The sequence below is a fragment of the Meles meles genome, chromosome 7 (assembly GCF_922984935.1).
Source record: "Meles meles chromosome 7, mMelMel3.1 paternal haplotype, whole genome shotgun sequence".
In the NCBI taxonomy this organism is placed as follows: Eukaryota; Metazoa; Chordata; class Mammalia; order Carnivora; family Mustelidae; genus Meles; species Meles meles.
In genome coordinates, this window is record NC_060072.1 from 119,082,251 (window position 1) to 119,099,727 (window position 17,477).

The window sequence follows — 17,477 nt, forward strand, 5'->3', positions numbered from 1 at the left end:
GAAGTTTGCTAGAAAATGTGACTGATGTGGCTTTTGAAAAATCTAAAAGAATTCTGGGGTAGACAACTGCAGAACCAGTTTTCTGGCTTTGGCAACTGAATGGATGAGGCCATTCACCAAGATAGGAGTTGTAGAAGTAGGGAAAAAGAGAGTAATGTTAGAGATACTAGTAAGGATATCGCATATTTCAGCCTTCAGTACCATAGTTTGCAAGTGTTGTAAGCTATACAGGGGACCATTTCCTTAATTAAATTATCATTGTAATATTACATGTTTAGATATACAGAGAAAACCTGCTAACTTTCAGATTATCCCTAAGAACAAAATGTGTGCATGAGATTTTATTTTTTGGCACTTCATATCAGTATATTTTTCCCAAAAGCATGAAGCCAAAATTAAATCATTGACTGAATACCTTCAAAACGTGGAGCAAAAGAAAAGACAGCTAGAGGAATCGGTGGATTCCCTCAGTGAAGAACTAGTCCAGCTTCGAGCACAAGGTATTAACTTTTGACTTTTTTATGAGTTCTACGTATATTCTTTCTTTAGTATTAACTGTAGTAAATTAAATTTACACTGAAAATAGTGGGAATATGGATAACTTAGAACAGAAATAATATATTTTAAAATGGTTTTGAAACCTATTTTTAAAATTGTGTTTGAATATGGAAGTGGCCAATCTAGGAATTTCCCACAAAGTTATGAGGGGTGTGTGTGGCGGGGGATGGGGCGGTGTATAAATCTTAACACAGGGGATAGAGAAAGCTATCTTAGCCCCTATCATGCCCTAACCCATCTGTTCCAGGATTAGGCAAAGAAAATAAACTATAATATCAACATAAAGGATATAACTATATTATTAGTAAACATGTTCTGAGGCCGGAGAGCAAGATTTACTATGTAGCATTTAGATAATTTAAAGTCAGGTACTGCCAAGCAACAGATCCTTGATAAAACCTTTGGCTCCTTGGTTTATAGGAAGAATTTTAAGGCTTATTTCTTCCCTGTTTTCTCTCTACCCAAACAGAGAAAGTACATGAGATGGAAAAGGAGCACTTAAATAAGGTTCAGACTGCAAATGAAGTTAAGGCAAGTTTGCTGTAACGTTGGATTCTAATTACTTTAATCCACTGTTCTTATTCTTAATCTTGATTAATCTGATTTAAATCCTTTTCTCCTAATAACTTCAGCAAGCAGTTGAACAGCAGATCCAAAGCCACAGAGAAACACATCAAAAACAGATTAGTAGTTTGAGAGATGAAGTTGAGGCAAAAGAAAAACTCATCACTGATCTTCAAGAGTAAGTATACTTTTCTTCCCTCTGAGATAGTAGAAGCTAACTCAGAAAGATTGACTGTTTAGCAAGAGGAAATAATATCTTTTCAGAAGTCTCCATTTTTCATTGAAAATTTTCGTTTTGCCTTGCACGTAAAGAATCTTTTTAGTTAAGAGCATATCTTCTAAGTTCCGGGTGAAATTTTTAAAAATTGTATACCTGGTTGGCTCAGTTTGACTCAGGTCATGATCCCAGGGTTGTGGGATTGAGCCCCATGTCAAGGCTCCCTGCTCAGTGGGGAGTCTGCTTCTTCCTCTCATTCTCCCTCTCAAATAAATAAAATCTTAAAAAAGAAAAAAGAATTTTAAAAATTAACTTCCTTCTTAAAAATTTCCTAACAGAGAAAAACTTTTGGAAATGTGGATTTTAGAAGGTTGGGTTTTTTTTTTTTAAGTTTTTATTTTATTTTAATTCAAGAACTTTTAAAAAAAATAATTGTATTCTTGGTTTTTCATTTTCTCTGTTTCCATAGCTGTATGTATACATAGCCTAGAATTTATCAAAATTGGAGGTCTGCAACTAAATCATGATTTGAATAGGAACCAGAGGAGAGTAACAAAAAATGACAAATTTTGATATGTGGGTCTTAATGTTAATGCCTTAATGATAAATACAGAATGAGATTCATAGCTTTAAACCAAAATATGAGAAATATTTCATGACTGAAAGTAGCCAGGTCCTCTTCCTTCCCCTGTGGGGGACAGGATAACAGGTGGTCTTGAGTATTTCAGTAGCGAAATGATGGAATTTAAGAATTTGAGAGAATTTTAATGGTGCCATTCAGAAAATTGATACTGTTTTTTTGATATTGATATTGTGCTACGTTTTTTCTTTTGTCAGCCAAAACCAGAAAATGATGTTAGAACAGGAACGTCTAAGAGTAGAGCATGAGAAGTTGAAAGCTACAGATCAGGAAAAGAGCAGAAAACTACATGAACTTACGTGAGTAAATGTTTTAATTCAAATTTAAAAACTAACAACAGGGGATATGTGATTGGTTCAGTCAGTTAAGTGTCTGTCTTCATCTTAAGTCGTTACTGTGCTTGAGCCCTGTGCCAGGCTCCCTCTGCTCAGCCAGGAGTCTGCTACTTGCTCTCGCATGCTTTCTCTCTCCTCTCACTATCTCTCTCTCTCAAATAAGTAAATAAATAAAATCTTAAAAAAAAAAAACAAAATCAAAAGTAAATTAGAGGACTGTAGGCATTGCTCTTGGATATATCCAGTGGACACATTTTTAAGTTTTTATCGGCTAAAGGATATTTTTCTTAAACCTTCTGAGTTTTAATATATACCTTAAAATTTGCAAGGTCCTATATTCTTCACTGATGGCAGGCTCAGACTTCTGTCAGGATTTTATTATAAAAATACACCTTAAATATCATTAAGTCATTTAGAAGATTTCAGGATCTGCCACAAAAGCCTTCTGTGAAATTTAAAAAGAAGTGTCCCTCATTTACTTTACCTGGTGTACTGAGAGTATACTCAGTACTCAGTTTTCTAGAATCTCCGCAGGTAGAAAACTCATGACTATAACTTCTCACTTCTTGAATTTATGACAGATGATTTATAAATGGAACTGCTCTTATTAGTACCGTCACATGTCAGGACCAGCTTTCAGAGTTGGTGTTACACAAACTGCCGAATCTCAACCATGGTTCTGTTTAGAATAATTTTAGTATGAAATACATAAAATGTTTTAGTCTTCAATAATTTATAATTCCCAGTTTAATCAGAATTATTTTGGATAAATAGTAATTAGTGTGTTCTATGTGGTATATTCTAAAATATAAGAACCATTCCTTCCTAATTCTTTGAATTCTGCTACATTTTATTTCATCTCTACACTGCTGTAGTAGTAGTTTTTTTTTCCTAATAAACTATAGATTTAGAAGGAGATTGTAAGGCATGTAAAATTTATTTAAAAATAAAACTAACTTCATGGAATCAGAGTTGAAAATATGTATATTCTGCTGTTTAGAGTCATGCAAGATAGACGAGAACAAGCAAGACAAGATTTGAAGGGTTTGGAAGAGACAGTGGTAAGAAAAGCTCGAAAATAAATAAGACGGTGGGATGTTTAATGGGTTTCCCCCTGGTTATACTAAATATTTAAAGACCAAATTCCAAAAACATTGCTGTTCTTAACTCAAGGCAAAAGAACTTCAGACTTTACACAACCTGCGGAAACTCTTTGTTCAGGACCTGGCCACCAGAGTTAAAAAGGTAATAAGATAATACTGAGGTGGGTATTTATATAAATGGTGCTTACTATGTCTAATTATTTATATCTGTAAGTGAGGTAGTTTTACATTTTCATAACAGTTTTTGCATAGTTAGGGTTAGAACTTTTTAACTTTTAATGTTTTCATAGTATTCATTGACCTTCTTTTCTTAGAGTGCCGAGATCGATTCTGATGACACTGGAGGCAGTGCTGCTCAAAAGCAAAAGATCTCCTTTCTTGAAAATAACCTTGAACAACTCACTAAAGTGCACAAACAGGTAACAAAGAATCTATTTTGTAGGTAACTGCAAAATTATAAGAAAAAAATTGAGGAATGGCAAGTGTTTGAGTATTTCCAACGCCTAAGGAATTTTCATGCCCTGAGCTGTTCTTTTGCTTTATCTAGCAATTATATAAATAAATCACTAGCAATTTTTAGGGAAGTTAATGTTTTTAACAACCCTACTATCAAGAGGCCAATGAAAATGGGTAATATTTATTTTCTAGGATTTCAGGCATGTCAGTTTTTCGCACTTATTCATGATAATTTTTAAATCTTTAGTAGATAGGACTTTACAGTTAAAATATAATATTATTTGTCTGTCATTTAATGCCCCAGAGTGTGAACTATATGAAATAATGAGGCAGTTCATTTTTTTTTAAAATTGTGCTTATCGTGTGGGTCTTTGTTTTTGTTGTTTTGCTTTTTTGTGGCTTGGTATGTGATTTAATTATTTTTAAAGTTTCTTAGCATACGTAATTGCACATCTTTGTTCATATAAGTGTGATGTTTGTACTAGAGTAAAGGGAATTTTAGCCGTTTTGCTTTCCACACTTATTTTAACACTTAAAATGGTATTTACCAGATTAGTACCTTATTGAAGAGGCCTAACACTGTTACACCTTATTGTCATTGCCTAGTGAGGAGACAGAATAATTTCCCCTTGCCCCCCCCCAAATTGAGTGAAATTATATCTGTGAGAAATGCATATATAGATGATATGCATGGATGTATGTATTCTTTTCATGTTGCTGCCTAAGTTAAATTAGCTAAATGGAAAATGTTAATATAAAATGTAGTTTTACTTTTTTTTTCTAAAGAGAAATTATGAAATGTTTGTATTTTCTCAAATCATCTTGTTAAAGCTAAACTACTTATTTTCTTTATGTACCCGTAGTTGGTACGTGATAATGCAGATCTTCGCTGTGAACTTCCTAAGTTGGAAAAGCGACTTAGAGCTACAGCCGAAAGAGTGAAAGCTTTGGAATCAGCACTGAAAGAAGCCAAAGAAAATGCATCTCGTGATCGCAAACGCTATCAGCAAGAAGTAGATCGTATAAAGGAAGCCGTCAGGTCAAAGAATATGGCCAGAAGAGGACATTCTGCACAAATTGGTTAGTAGAACACATTAAAACCTTTTAAACTTTGCTTGCTTTGAATGTTTTTATTTACTTGAAAACATAATCTGATTGATTATGTGTCATGGAGGTATTTGTATTTCTAATTTACCAAAGAGTGGCATTGTTGGGCATGAAGAGCAGATTGAGGGATAGCTACATTCACAGGACAAGAAAATAAATAAGAACTAGATGGGCATGCAAGAGTGGTCAGAAGAAGTGAAACTATATAGAGAGCATTCCTAAAGCAAAGAGAGACTTGCAAGAAAATAAGTTGTCGGTAATAATATTACATATTTTAGAGTAATCATTCATATAGGAATAAGGTTTTTAAGAGGCTGGGGACTATATAGGTCCTGGTGAAAAGTTTATAACCAAAAAGAAAATTTTCTGAGGAACAGAATGGGAAAGAAAAACCACATTTGGGAATTGTGAATGAAGAGAAGAGACCTAAACTGTCACTACAGTCATGTAAGATGTTATTCTAAAGTCAGTTCTTCTTTTTCATATTAGCTAAGCCTATTCGTCCCGGGCAACATCCAGCAGCTTCTCCAACTCATCCAAGTGCAATTCGTGGAGGAGGTGCATTTGTTCAGAACAGCCAGCCAGTAGCAGTTCGAGGTGGAGGAGGCAAACAAGTGTAATCTTTACACATTACTACAGGTGTGTAGTTTAAATCTGGCTTTTAAATTATAGCTCTAAATGGAAATGTTCAGCCATTGATTATTAAATACTACTTTTTTTGTATTTTCATACTAGTTGGGTTTTTTTTTTTAATGTGTAAGATACTAAGATACTGGATTATTTTTAAAAGCTCTTATATTCTGTCTAATGGATATACCATGGTTTATAACTATTCCCTTTTATTGGACATTTAAATAAGTTGATATTTTTCTATATTTTCAAATGTCTCATATTTCAAATTTCATATATGGAAATTTCTATTTGGAAAATTTCAAGTGTGAAATACCTTTTTGTGTCCCCTCACCTTTTAGATTATTTTCAGAAGATTCCCAGAAGTGGAATTACAAGGAAGTGTGAACTTTTTTTTTTTTTAAGATTTTATTTATTTGACAGTGAGAGAGATCACAAGTAGACAGAGAGGCAGGCAGAGAGAGAGGGAGAAGCAGGCTCCCTGCTGAGCAGAGAGCCCAATGGAGGGCTTGATCCCAGGACCCTGAGATCAAGACCTGATCTGAAGGCTGAGGCTTAACCCACTGAGCCACCCAGGCATCCCAAGAACGTGTGAACCTTTTTAAGGCTCTCAATACATTTTAATACATGGCTCGCCAGAAAGATTAGGCCAAATTGCATCTTAGCCCAGGATACTGTCCATTTTGTTGCATCTTCGCCAGCATGAAATATTAATAGTTTTTTTTTTAATGATTTTATTTATTTATTTAAGAGAGAAATGGGAGAGGGAGAGAGAGTGCACACACATGAGTGGTGGGAAGGGGCAGAAGGAGAAGGAGAAGCAGGCTGAGCAAGGAGCCGGATGTGGGGCTCAATCCCAGAACCATGGGATCATGACTGGAGCCGAAGGCAGATGCTTAACCAACAGAGCCACCCAGGTGCCCCTGAATATTAATAGTTTTTAAGCTTCTGTTTTCATAGTACAAAATAAACATCTTGTTGATTTATTAAGAACTCAGATTGTTTTAGGGGTGCCTGAGTGGCTCAGTGGGTTAAACCTCTGCCTTTGGCTCAGGTCACCATCTCAGGGTCCTCTGCTCAGCAGGGAGCCTACTTCCCTACTCTTTCTGCCTGCCTCTCTGCCTATTTGTGATCTCTCTCTGTCTGTCAAATAAAATCTTTAAAAAAAAATAAGAATTTGGATTTTTTTAGTATATTTATTGGTTCATTTATATTTTCTTTTTTTTTTTTAAGTTATTTCTTTGTCCTTTCTATTTATCTGTTGCAAATGATTTTCCTAACAGATTTGTCTTAATCTGTTTCTGATCACATGAGTGATTGTTCCTGGTAGGAGGATAAAGACTTACTGCAAAGTAGGATATATATATATATTATCCAGAGATACTATCCAATACATTGTATCTTTCTGGTGCTTTCTTTGCATATTAGAATATTTAAATTAATTTTAAGGGACACCTGGGTAGCTCGGGTGGGGAGCCTGCTTCTGCCTCTCCCTCTGCCTACTGCTCCCCTGCTTGTGCTCTCTCTCTCTCACAAATAAATAAGATCTTTTAAAAATTAATTTTAAACTGTTGATGAATACTCTTCTACTACTCCTAATACATATGTTTCTTTGTAACCTGCTCTTTTAATTTTTATTTATTTTTTTAAGGATTTTATTTTTGTGACAGAGAGAGACACAATGAGAAAGGGAACACAAGAAGGGGGAGTGGGAGAGGGAGAAGCAGGCTCCCCACTGAGCAGGGAGCCTGATGTGGGGCTCAATCCCAGGACCCTGGGATCATGACCTGAGCTGAAGGCAGACACGTAACGACTGAGCCACCCAGATGCCCTTGTAACCTGCTTTTTTAACTTAGTAATATGTTCTGAACATTTTCTTGAACAACACAACTAGGTAATAAGCTGCTAGTATTCCATCGTATAGCAGAAACTCTGATTTTTTGTTTAGAAAAGTCACAGTTTGAAGCCCAACTTTCCTATTTTTATGAACTTCAGCATATTACTTTTTATAGTATTTAATTCTTTTTTTTTACTCCTTTAAATTTCTTAAGCATGAAAATAAATTATGTATTTATTGTCTAAAACTAATGTACCTATAAAACATTTTTTCCATAACCACAATAACATTGCATGCAACAAAATATTTTTAATATTATCTAATGCCAGTCCATATTCAGATTTCTCTAATTGTTCCCCCCCCCCCAAGTCCTTTATAGCTGGTTTATCTAAACCACGGTATAATCATGACCACTGTTTACATTCAGTTAGACCTCTGAAGTCTCTTTTAATCTAGAAAAATCCCCCCTTTTTAATGACATTGGTTTACTGAGGAGACTAGGCCAGTTATCTTGAGCATATGCTTCCTCTGGGTGTGTTTCTATGTGTGATAGCCTTATTTCTCTATTCCCTATATAATGAAAGCATTTACGAGGTGGGGCATAAGCATCTTTAACAAGACTACCAAATAAAGTAATATGTGTTTAATATTGGGTCACATCCGTAGACATCCAGTAGCTTGCTTTCCTGCCAATTAGAGACAGCCTCTGGTTTTTCCCTGTTTGGAGTAATGACTTGCTGAGCCCCTTTGTTAGTGAAATGAAAGTCACTTTTGAGAATTATGCAAGTTAAAATGTTGTTACCTAGTACAGAGCAGCTGTTCAGTAATAGGCAGGCTGCCTTTTCTGGAAGCGTAGGTGGGCAAAGGGATTTTCACAGTATAAATAGAGATACAGATAAAAGTTTATTCCTTTTGGATATTGTCCTTACTTTAGAATTCACGTGTAAACTCTGAACTTCTGTCTTGCTTGCAGAGAGGATAGACCAGGGCCTTTGTTAAATATAACTTGAGTTTTAGCTAGAAAGTAGAATGCTGATCCCAATGTAATGACAGCAGTTTAGCACATGAGGGAGATAGCTAACCTAGCCAGACTAGGTTTTGAAGACTTGAAGTAGTAATTAAAGAAGTATAGTTGATTACAGGATTGTTTCATTGCTGGTCCAAAAGGATAGTGGTTTTTATTTTTTAAAGCCTTGGATCATTCAGTCTTAAACCATGATTTTGGAGTATATGAGCTTCATAAGTGATAAACTGTTGAAAAGTTGAATAATATGTAGAGAAATTTTAAAATTATTTTTACTTATTAAGCAAAACATTTCAAAACACTGGGTTTATTTCTGGGGAAGACAACAATGTGTTAATAATACCTATTCTGTTAGAACCCAGGTTTACATGTCTGGTTGTCTATCTTTCATAATACTGTCAACAAGTTGAGTTTTCCTAAACACACAGGTAAATAGGTGGCTTAATACAAGAATGCCTCCTGGTGACAACAGCTGGAATTGTTTATTTCACTGCTTCTTTTCCTACTGTATCTATCTTGTTTTTACCTATCCCTCTCTCCAACCCACACTTTTGGGTTTTTTTTGTTTTTTTTTTTTTTACAGCTACCATGAATATGGTCTTTGGCTTAAGAATGTCACTGACGGGCGCCTGGGTGGCTCAGTGGTTAAAGCCTCTGCCTTCGGCTCAGGTCATGATCCCAGGGTCCTGGGATGGAGCCCCGCCATCAGGCTCTCTGCTCAGCAGGGAGCCTGCTTCCCTTCCTCTCTCTCTGGCTGCCTCTCTGCCTACCTGTGATATCTGTCTGTCAAATAAATAAATAAAATCTTTAAAAAAAAAAAAAGTCACTGACACTGTCCACTGACTTCCATTTTATTAACTCATCTTTTTTTTTTTTTTTTTTAATGTAATTCCTACATATGCTTACTCATAACTCTCTTGGGGAGGTAAAAACAAAGAGCTTCCAAGCAGAAGCTAAATAAAAAGAAAAGCAATCAAATCATTTAATTATTGCCATCTTTTTAATTGGGGGGAAGTGGTCTAAGCTATGGCTAAAATGTTTTTAAATATATTGGTATGTTTTATTTACTTGTCTCATTCTTTTCATGATTATTTTAAACTAATTTTATATAAATAATTTTTTTGCATCTATTTTCAGGTGTTGAAAATAATTGAAGAATGAAGAGGACATAATATCAAGCAAAGTCATTCAGTGACTATAACCTCTACCCCCTGGGAATTGTACAATTATAACCCTTTTTTAATGTATAAATTATACCTGGCCTGTACAGCCGTTTCCTACCCACTCTTCTTGTAAACTCTGCTGCTTCCCAACACAACTAGAGTGCAATTTTGGCGTCTTAGGAGGGGAAAAGATGACAGTTTACAACTGTGGTTCTATTTATTACACAGTTTGTCTTTTGTGTCTTAAATTTAGTCTTCACTGTGCCAAGCTAATTGTACCATATAGGATTGTGCTTTTTGTACTTTTGTTTGTTTGTTTGTTTGTGTTTGTTTTTTAATCTCAGTTTAAGTTACCTAGCTGCTACTGCTTCTTACTTTTCTTAATAAAATGTCTTCCTTACTTTAGGGAAAATGGAACATTTAGATTAAATGTCTTTAATTTCACCACCTAAAACACTACATGCCCACAAAATATATCAGGTCAGTACTGTACTTTAAAATCCCTTGAAACGATTTCAGAGATAAAATTATTTGGACTGTGTCTGAAGTTTGCTTCTGAAAACTACTGTTTGAGCACTGAAACCTTAAAACTAAGTAACAAGGCATTTGAGACTGAGCACGGCTAATTAATTGTCTTCATGAAATGCCTGTTGCTGAATTATCTTGAATAGAAATATTTTATAATATCAAAAGCAAATCTCCATTTAAGAAAGAGGATTTGGAAAAGGAATTCTATTTCTCTTCCCAGTTCTATAATCAACATGGCATGGTGGAATGAAAATACTCTACTTCATTCTGGTGAGCCTGCTAATTAATATAAGAATTGGACAGATATGATTTGTCATCTTCATATAGTGAAATGAAGTAAGATACTACAGGATTAAACAGCATTTATATTCTTAACTACTGTATTGGTTGATCTAAATTTATAGCCAATGGAAATTGAGAAAAATTGTGGAGAACTTAATGGTGAGCTTATAAATCTGTAGGTGAATTTTGGTTTGAAATCCCTGAGGTATTTTTAACCTGCTACATTAAGTCATATACTCTAATTTCTTATATAGTTAGTCTAGAAATAGCAAAGTGCAAGTCACTAATAATCCTCAAAGAAATTTTGTTGGCTATAGCCCATAATTTGGTAATTTGTACTAAGTGTATCCGTTTTTGCCACTTCTTCCTCAGCTTATCAAACGACGTCAAAAGTTTATTTTCAGAAGTTCAAAATGTAGTAGGGAGGGAGATTTAAATATTTGCTTCATCTGTGTGTGTGGGGTGACTACACCTGTATTAGCAGAAATTTGCAGATAATGATGATTTAAGGTGATTCATTCAATAGAGAAAGTCGGAAAATTCTGTGTTAGGATCTGGCTGGCAGAATTAACTTTTTGAAAAAGTTTTATACACAGATATTTGTATTAAATTTGGAGCCATAGTCAGAAGACTCAGATCATAATTGGCTTATTTTTCTATTTAACTATTGTAATTTCCACTTTTATAATAGTTTTGATTTAAAAGATAAATTTATTTATTTATTTTTTTAACAGTCAAAAGTCCTTGCTGTTGTAGTCTGCAACCTTCAAAATGATGGTGTTGCTTTTCAGATTGGTCAAAAGAAACACTCCAGAAATTGAGATGAAAACTTGGTGTGCAGCAAGATTGAAGTAAGACAGTTAACTTTAAAAAAAAAAAAAAAAAAGTGCTATAGCCATTTATGGTGATAATTTTCTAAATGGAGAACTGTTGGGCTGCATTTACATAGACATTTGTATTTGGTTTCAAAAGAAAGCTTGCTTCTTTGGCAGTATTCTTAAATGAAGCAGAATTTTTTTTCTCTTTTATCTGAACATTATGGTAGTTTCATTCTTGTAAGATGTATCATGGGTATTGGTGCTGTGTAACAAACAATTGTAATTAGCATGTGGTTCAGAATTCACAATGTTAAGGTTTTTTAAAATATCGAAATGATTCTTTTCTATTTATAATTTCAGACTTTCACAAAGTGTACAAAGAATTTCATAAATTAGTTTTCAGTGAACTGCTCTTTTTGCTATGGTAGATCATTAAATAATATTTACTCTTATAAAATTTCTGATCATCTAGAACATTGACACTTGTTTCAATTTGCGGTGTCTTTTTTTTTTTTTTTTTTTTTGACTGACTATTAACGTTCCTCTGAATGGTTTTGATAAATGGTTCAGAAGAGAAACTCAATGAAATAAAAGAGTAATATTTATTCATGGTGATCAATTAAATTATTTGTCTAATTTAAGCAAGCTACTGTTCATAACTTTCAATTTGATATAAGGTGACAGAAAAGAATCTGAATATACCTGTGGAATATGTTGGTTTATTTTCAGTGCTTGAAGATACACTCAAAGATAATTGGTTTGGGAAGACGCCATATAATCTTTTAAGTTTTAAGTTAACCTGCATGCTGTAAATGTGTTTTATGTTTAAATAAAGAGGAAAAATTTTTTGAAATGTAGTAACTTTCTTAAAACTTACTTGGTGAAGTATTAGCTTGATTTCATATGACTGAGTGGCCTTTGTCTTGCAGGTGGTCACTAAAATGTTATATTCGTGTATATTTTGTTTCCTAATGTATTGCATATTCTTTGGACAGTGGGTATTAAGTATGTAGGATAAAAAATAAGAACCAGAAATGAATCCTCAATCTCACCTGTTACTTTACTGTAGCCTTACCTGTTACTTTAGTGTAACCTTCCTGCATGGTTCTGTTCATCTGAGCCCGATTGTTTTATTAACCTGTTTAAGAAGTGTTTGTTTTTCAATACTTACTCAGTGGTCCCTAATGGTCATTCAGGCCTAGCTGGAGAAAACTAAAGAAAGACTATTCATGAATTCTAGTGGTGATTTGGCTTTTTGTTGGGGGTGGGGGAGAGGGATAATAATCTTAAATTTTTTGTTATAGAAATGTTTAATCACATATAAAAGCATATAGTAAATGATGAAGATCCAAGTACCTATCACTCCATTTCAACAGTTAATGGGCTCGTGGCTAATCTTGTTCCATCCATAACCGCACTTGTGTGTCCCCTCCCCCCTTATTTTGACGCAATCCCAAATGTCATATGCATTTATTCAGAAGTATTTCAGCATATATATTAAAATACGTACTCCTTAAAACACACACACAAAAATTTGCTAAACAAAAGTTCAATGTTTATAAGCTGAATCAAGACCCAATTATAATCCATATACTAGAGTAGTGTCCCCTCCATTTCTCTTTCTCATTTTTCCCCCTTGTAATTCCCCCTGTTCAGATTCAGATTGTTGTTTTTGTTGGCGTAGGGGGCAGCATTATTTCATAGGTGGTGGTATTCCATCAGGTGGCACAGCATGTCTAGTCTCTTGCTGGATTAACTGCCATTGATGATCAATCCCTTTATCAATTTATTAGGGGTTACAGAACAGCAGTATTCTAATTTGATAATTATTTGTTGTCATAGAGAACTTTGCCTTCATCTACTATTTGGTTAATCAGTGGTATAGTTTGTATAGGAAAAATGGGGTAAATGATTGATTCTTTTCCTTTACTTGAAAGTTTCAAAATTAGCATTTCATTATCATCTTGATAGTGGTGACCAGTTGTGCCTTTTTTCCTTGTTTTTTGTACGTTATTTGGTTATTATCTTTTAAGAGTATTCTATGAGCCTCAAGTCATTTTTCCCTTTCATGGAGAGATTTAAATGGAATCAGATTCTTAATAAGGTTTATCTCCCACACTGGTCGCACTGATGCAGTCTGTCTTATCAGGGCCTCTGTGTGCTAGCCACTTCTGTCTCATCCAGCTCAATAAGCTTAACAGTGTCGATGTGATGTTCTGTGGAATGACCAGATACTCAGATTGCTTCAAACTTAGAAGGTAGGAGAGTTAACATGGGCCTGGAGCAAAATTGTACATGTACATTGTCTGCTACATGTGAATGTAAACTGCTTTTGGCCCTCTTGTAATCTGAAAGGAGCACATTGCATACTGATTTGGCTGGTAGGTGTGGGAAGGAAGGGCACAGCAGATTCAGAGGCTTCCGTTTGGCTTCTGGCATGGCCAGTGTCCTGCAGGCCAAAGTTGCATGTGGGGAGTCCAGCCACTTACAGAATATGTCAGTTCTAGTTACACTTGAAAAAACAGGGAAATGACCCGAGGGTCGAGTCTGCAGAGCATATGCCTTTTTTTTTTTTTTAAACTATTCTGTACATTACTTTCTTCCTCTTGATAAGTGTACTCTTTAATCCCCATCACCTCTCATTAACCTCCCCTCTGGTAACCCTCAATTTGTTCTCTGTAGTTAAGAGTCTATTACTTGGTTTGTCTCACTCTAATATTTCCTTGTTTCATTAGTTTTCTTAAGTTCCACATATGAGTGAAATTGTACTTGTCTTTCTCTGACTGACTGATTTCGTTTAGCATTATACTCTCTAGGTCCATCCATGTTGCAAATGGTATTTCATTCTTTTTGTATGGATTGGTAATACTCTAATATACATACATACACACACGGTATCTTCTTTATCCATTCATCTGTCATTGGACACAGGCTGTTTCCATTCTTTGGCCATTGTAAATAGTGCTGCAATACATAATAGGGGAGCATTTATCCTTTGAGTTACTTTTTTTGTAATTTGGGGATAAAAACCAACAGTAGTTACTGGATGATAGCACAGTACTATTTTTAACATTTTGAGGAACCTCCACACTGTGTTCTACCATGGCTGCACCAATTTACATTCCTACCTACAGTGCAAGAGCATTCCCTTTTCTCCACATCTTCACCAATACCTGTTTTCTTCTGTCTTTGAGTTTAGCCATTCTGATAGTTGTGAGGTGATCCCTCGTTGTGCTTTTGATTTGTATTTCCCTGATGATGAGGGATTTGAGCATCTTTTCATGGGTCTGTTGACCATTTGGATGTAAAGACAAACTTCTTTGTGTTTTTAAGTTGGATTATTTCAGTGTTATATAGGGTTGTGTTTGTTTGTTTGTTTAAGATTTATTTTTAGAGAACAAGCAAGTGGGAGGAAAGGGGCAGAGGGAAAGAATCTCAAGCAGACTCTCCACTGAGCACGGAGCCCAGTGTAGCATGCGATCTCAAGATCCTGATATGACATGAGCCAAAATCAAGAGTCAGACACTTAACTGAGCCACCCAGGTGCCCTGTTTCGATTCTTTATATATTTTGGATGCTAACCCTTTATCAGATATGTAATTAGCAAATACCTTCTCCCATTTAGTGAACTTTTAGTTTTGTTGACTGTTTTCCTGTGCAGAAGCTTATTTTGATGTAGTGCTAAAAGGTTTTTATTTTCCTTGCTTAGGAAGGGAGACTTAACTCCCTTGGGAGACTTAACTAGAAAGATGTTGTTATGGCCAATGTCAAATTACTGACTGTACTCTCTTTTAGGATTTTTATGGTTTCATGTCTCACATTTAGACCCTTAATCCATTATTTTATTAACATATAATTTATTATTTATTTCAGGGGACAGGTCTGTGAATCATCAGTCCTCCACAATTCACAACACTCACCATAGCACATACCCTCTGCATTGTCCATCACCCAGCTGCCTTATCCTTCCCACCTGCCTCCTCTCCAGCAACCCTGTTTGTTTCCTGAGATTAAGAGTCTCTAATGGTTTGTCTCCCTCCCTGGTCCCATCTTGTTTCGTTTTTCCCTCCCTTCCCCCACCCAGGACCCCCTGCTCTACCTCTTAAATTCCTCATATCAGAGAGAGCATATAATCATTCTCTTTCTCTGATTGACTAAATTCATTTAGCATAATACCCTCTAGTCCTAGCCATGTTATTGCAAATGGCAAGATTTCGGGGTTTTGATGACTGCATAGTATTCCAGTGTGTGTGTGTGTGTACACACCACATCTTTTTCCATTCATCTGTCGATGGCCATCTAGGCTCTTTCCATAGTTTGGCTATTGTGGACATTGCTGCTATAAACATTGGGGTGCATATGCCTCTTCTGATCACTACATTTGTATCTTTAGGGTAAATACCCAGTAGTGCAATTGCTTGGTCATAGGGTAGTTCTATTTTCAACTTTTAGAGGAACCTCCATACTGTTTCCCAAAGTGGCTGCACCAGCTTGCATTTCCACCGATGGTGTATGAGGGTTCCCCTTTTTCTGCATCCTTTCCAACACCTATCATTTTCTGACTGGTTAATTTTAGCCATTCTGACTAGTGTGAAGTGGTATCTCACTGTGGTCTTTATTTGTATTTCCATGATGGCAAATGATGTTGAGCACTTTTTCATGTGTCTGTTGGCTATTTGGATGTTTTTGCAGAAATATCTGTTCATGTCTTCTGCCTATTTCTTGGTTAATTTGTTCTTTGGGTGTTGAGTTTGATAAGTTCTTTCTAGATTTTGGATACTAGCCCTTTATCTGATGTCGTTTACAAAAATCTTCTCCCATTCTGTCAGTTGTCTTTTGGTTTTGCTGACTGTTTCCTTTGCTGCGCAGAAACTTTTGATCTTGATGAAGTCCCAAGAGTTCATTTTTGCCCTTGCTGCTCTTGTGTTGGCGATGTTTCTAGGAAGAAGTTGCTGTAGCTGAGGTCGAAGAGATTGCTGCCTATGTTCTCCTCAAGGATTTTGATGGATTCCTGTCTCACATTGAGATCTTCCATCCATTTTGAGTCTATTTTTGGGTGTGGTGTAAGGAAATGGTCTAGTTTCATTCTGCCTGTGGCTGTCCAATTTTCCCAACACCATTTGTTGAGGATGCTGTCTTTTTTCCATTCAACATTCTTTCCCACTCTGTCAAAGATTAGTTGACGAGGTTCTATTTCTGTGCTCTCTATTCTGTTCCATTGATCTATGTGTCTGTTTTTGTGCCAGTACCATACTGTCTTGATGATTAGATCTTTGCCCTAGAGCTTGAAGTCTGAAATGGTGATGCCACCAACTTTGGTTTTCTTTTTCAACATTGCTCTAGCTATTCGGGGTCTTTTCTTATTCCATATAAGTTTAAGCATATAATTATGGATTTATTTCTGGGTTTTCTGTTCTGTTCCATTGATCTGTATGTCTGTGCTAGTGCCATACTGTTTTGATCATTACAGCTTTGTAATATAATTTGAGGTCTGGAATTGTGATATCTCCAGTTTTGTTTTTCTTTTTCAAGATTGCTTTGGCTATTCTAGGTCTTTTGTGGATCCATACAAATTATAGAATTGTTCTAGCTCTGAAAAATGCTGTTAGTATTTTGATAGGGATCACATTACATTTTGTAGATCGCTTTCGGTAGCTAGACATTTTAACAATATTCTTCCAATCCATGAGCTTATGCAGTTATAATATGAGCACTTATATATACACTTATAACTTGGCCAATACTTATTTTTAAGTTATTATTACTGTGCCTATTATTACTTATTAAGTTATTACTGTGCCTATATATGAACCCCTCCCTCCCACCATGATGATGCTTCAGATTTCTGGGTGTCAGTATCAATTCCTACCTGTGTCTGATAGCCCTCCCTCAAAATATGTGGGTATCCCCCTTTCTCCATTGTACAGTTCTGAATAAATGGCCTTAATTCCTTTTGGCGCCAGATAGGCAAGTGTTTTAGTCTGTGCATGCTATGTTGTTGCCAGGTCCTTCTTGATGGGTTCTCAACCTTTTGTGTGTTCTGAGTTGGAAAACTAGCTTGGCTAACTGGGGAAGGGATTATGACTTTATTAGGGCAACTACCCTCAGCTTCCCTGTCATCTTCCATCATTAATATTCTGATGGTAAAAACTGCCCATATACATTGCCCTACACATACTGTATTCTATTAGTCATATCTGTAATTCTCTGTGAGT

General features: G+C 35.5%; 1 protein-coding gene across 1 annotated transcript in view; it reads left to right on the forward strand.

Annotated features, from left to right (window-relative positions):
* KIF5B (kinesin family member 5B) overlaps positions 1 to 12,119 on the forward strand; it is a 49,789-nt gene extending 37,670 nt beyond the window's left edge. The window contains exons 17-26 of the mRNA XM_046011711.1: positions 383 to 500; positions 1,028 to 1,089; positions 1,191 to 1,300; positions 2,177 to 2,278; positions 3,315 to 3,375; positions 3,488 to 3,559; positions 3,732 to 3,836; positions 4,737 to 4,953; positions 5,470 to 5,619; positions 9,609 to 12,119. Of these exons, the coding sequence (XP_045867667.1) occupies positions 383 to 500; positions 1,028 to 1,089; positions 1,191 to 1,300; positions 2,177 to 2,278; positions 3,315 to 3,375; positions 3,488 to 3,559; positions 3,732 to 3,836; positions 4,737 to 4,953; positions 5,470 to 5,600 (978 nt within the window). The 3' untranslated portion in view covers positions 5,601 to 5,619; positions 9,609 to 12,119. The remainder of the gene's footprint in view (positions 1 to 382; positions 501 to 1,027; positions 1,090 to 1,190; positions 1,301 to 2,176; positions 2,279 to 3,314; positions 3,376 to 3,487; positions 3,560 to 3,731; positions 3,837 to 4,736; positions 4,954 to 5,469; positions 5,620 to 9,608) is intronic.
* The last annotated feature ends 5,358 nt before the right edge of the window (positions 12,120 to 17,477 follow it).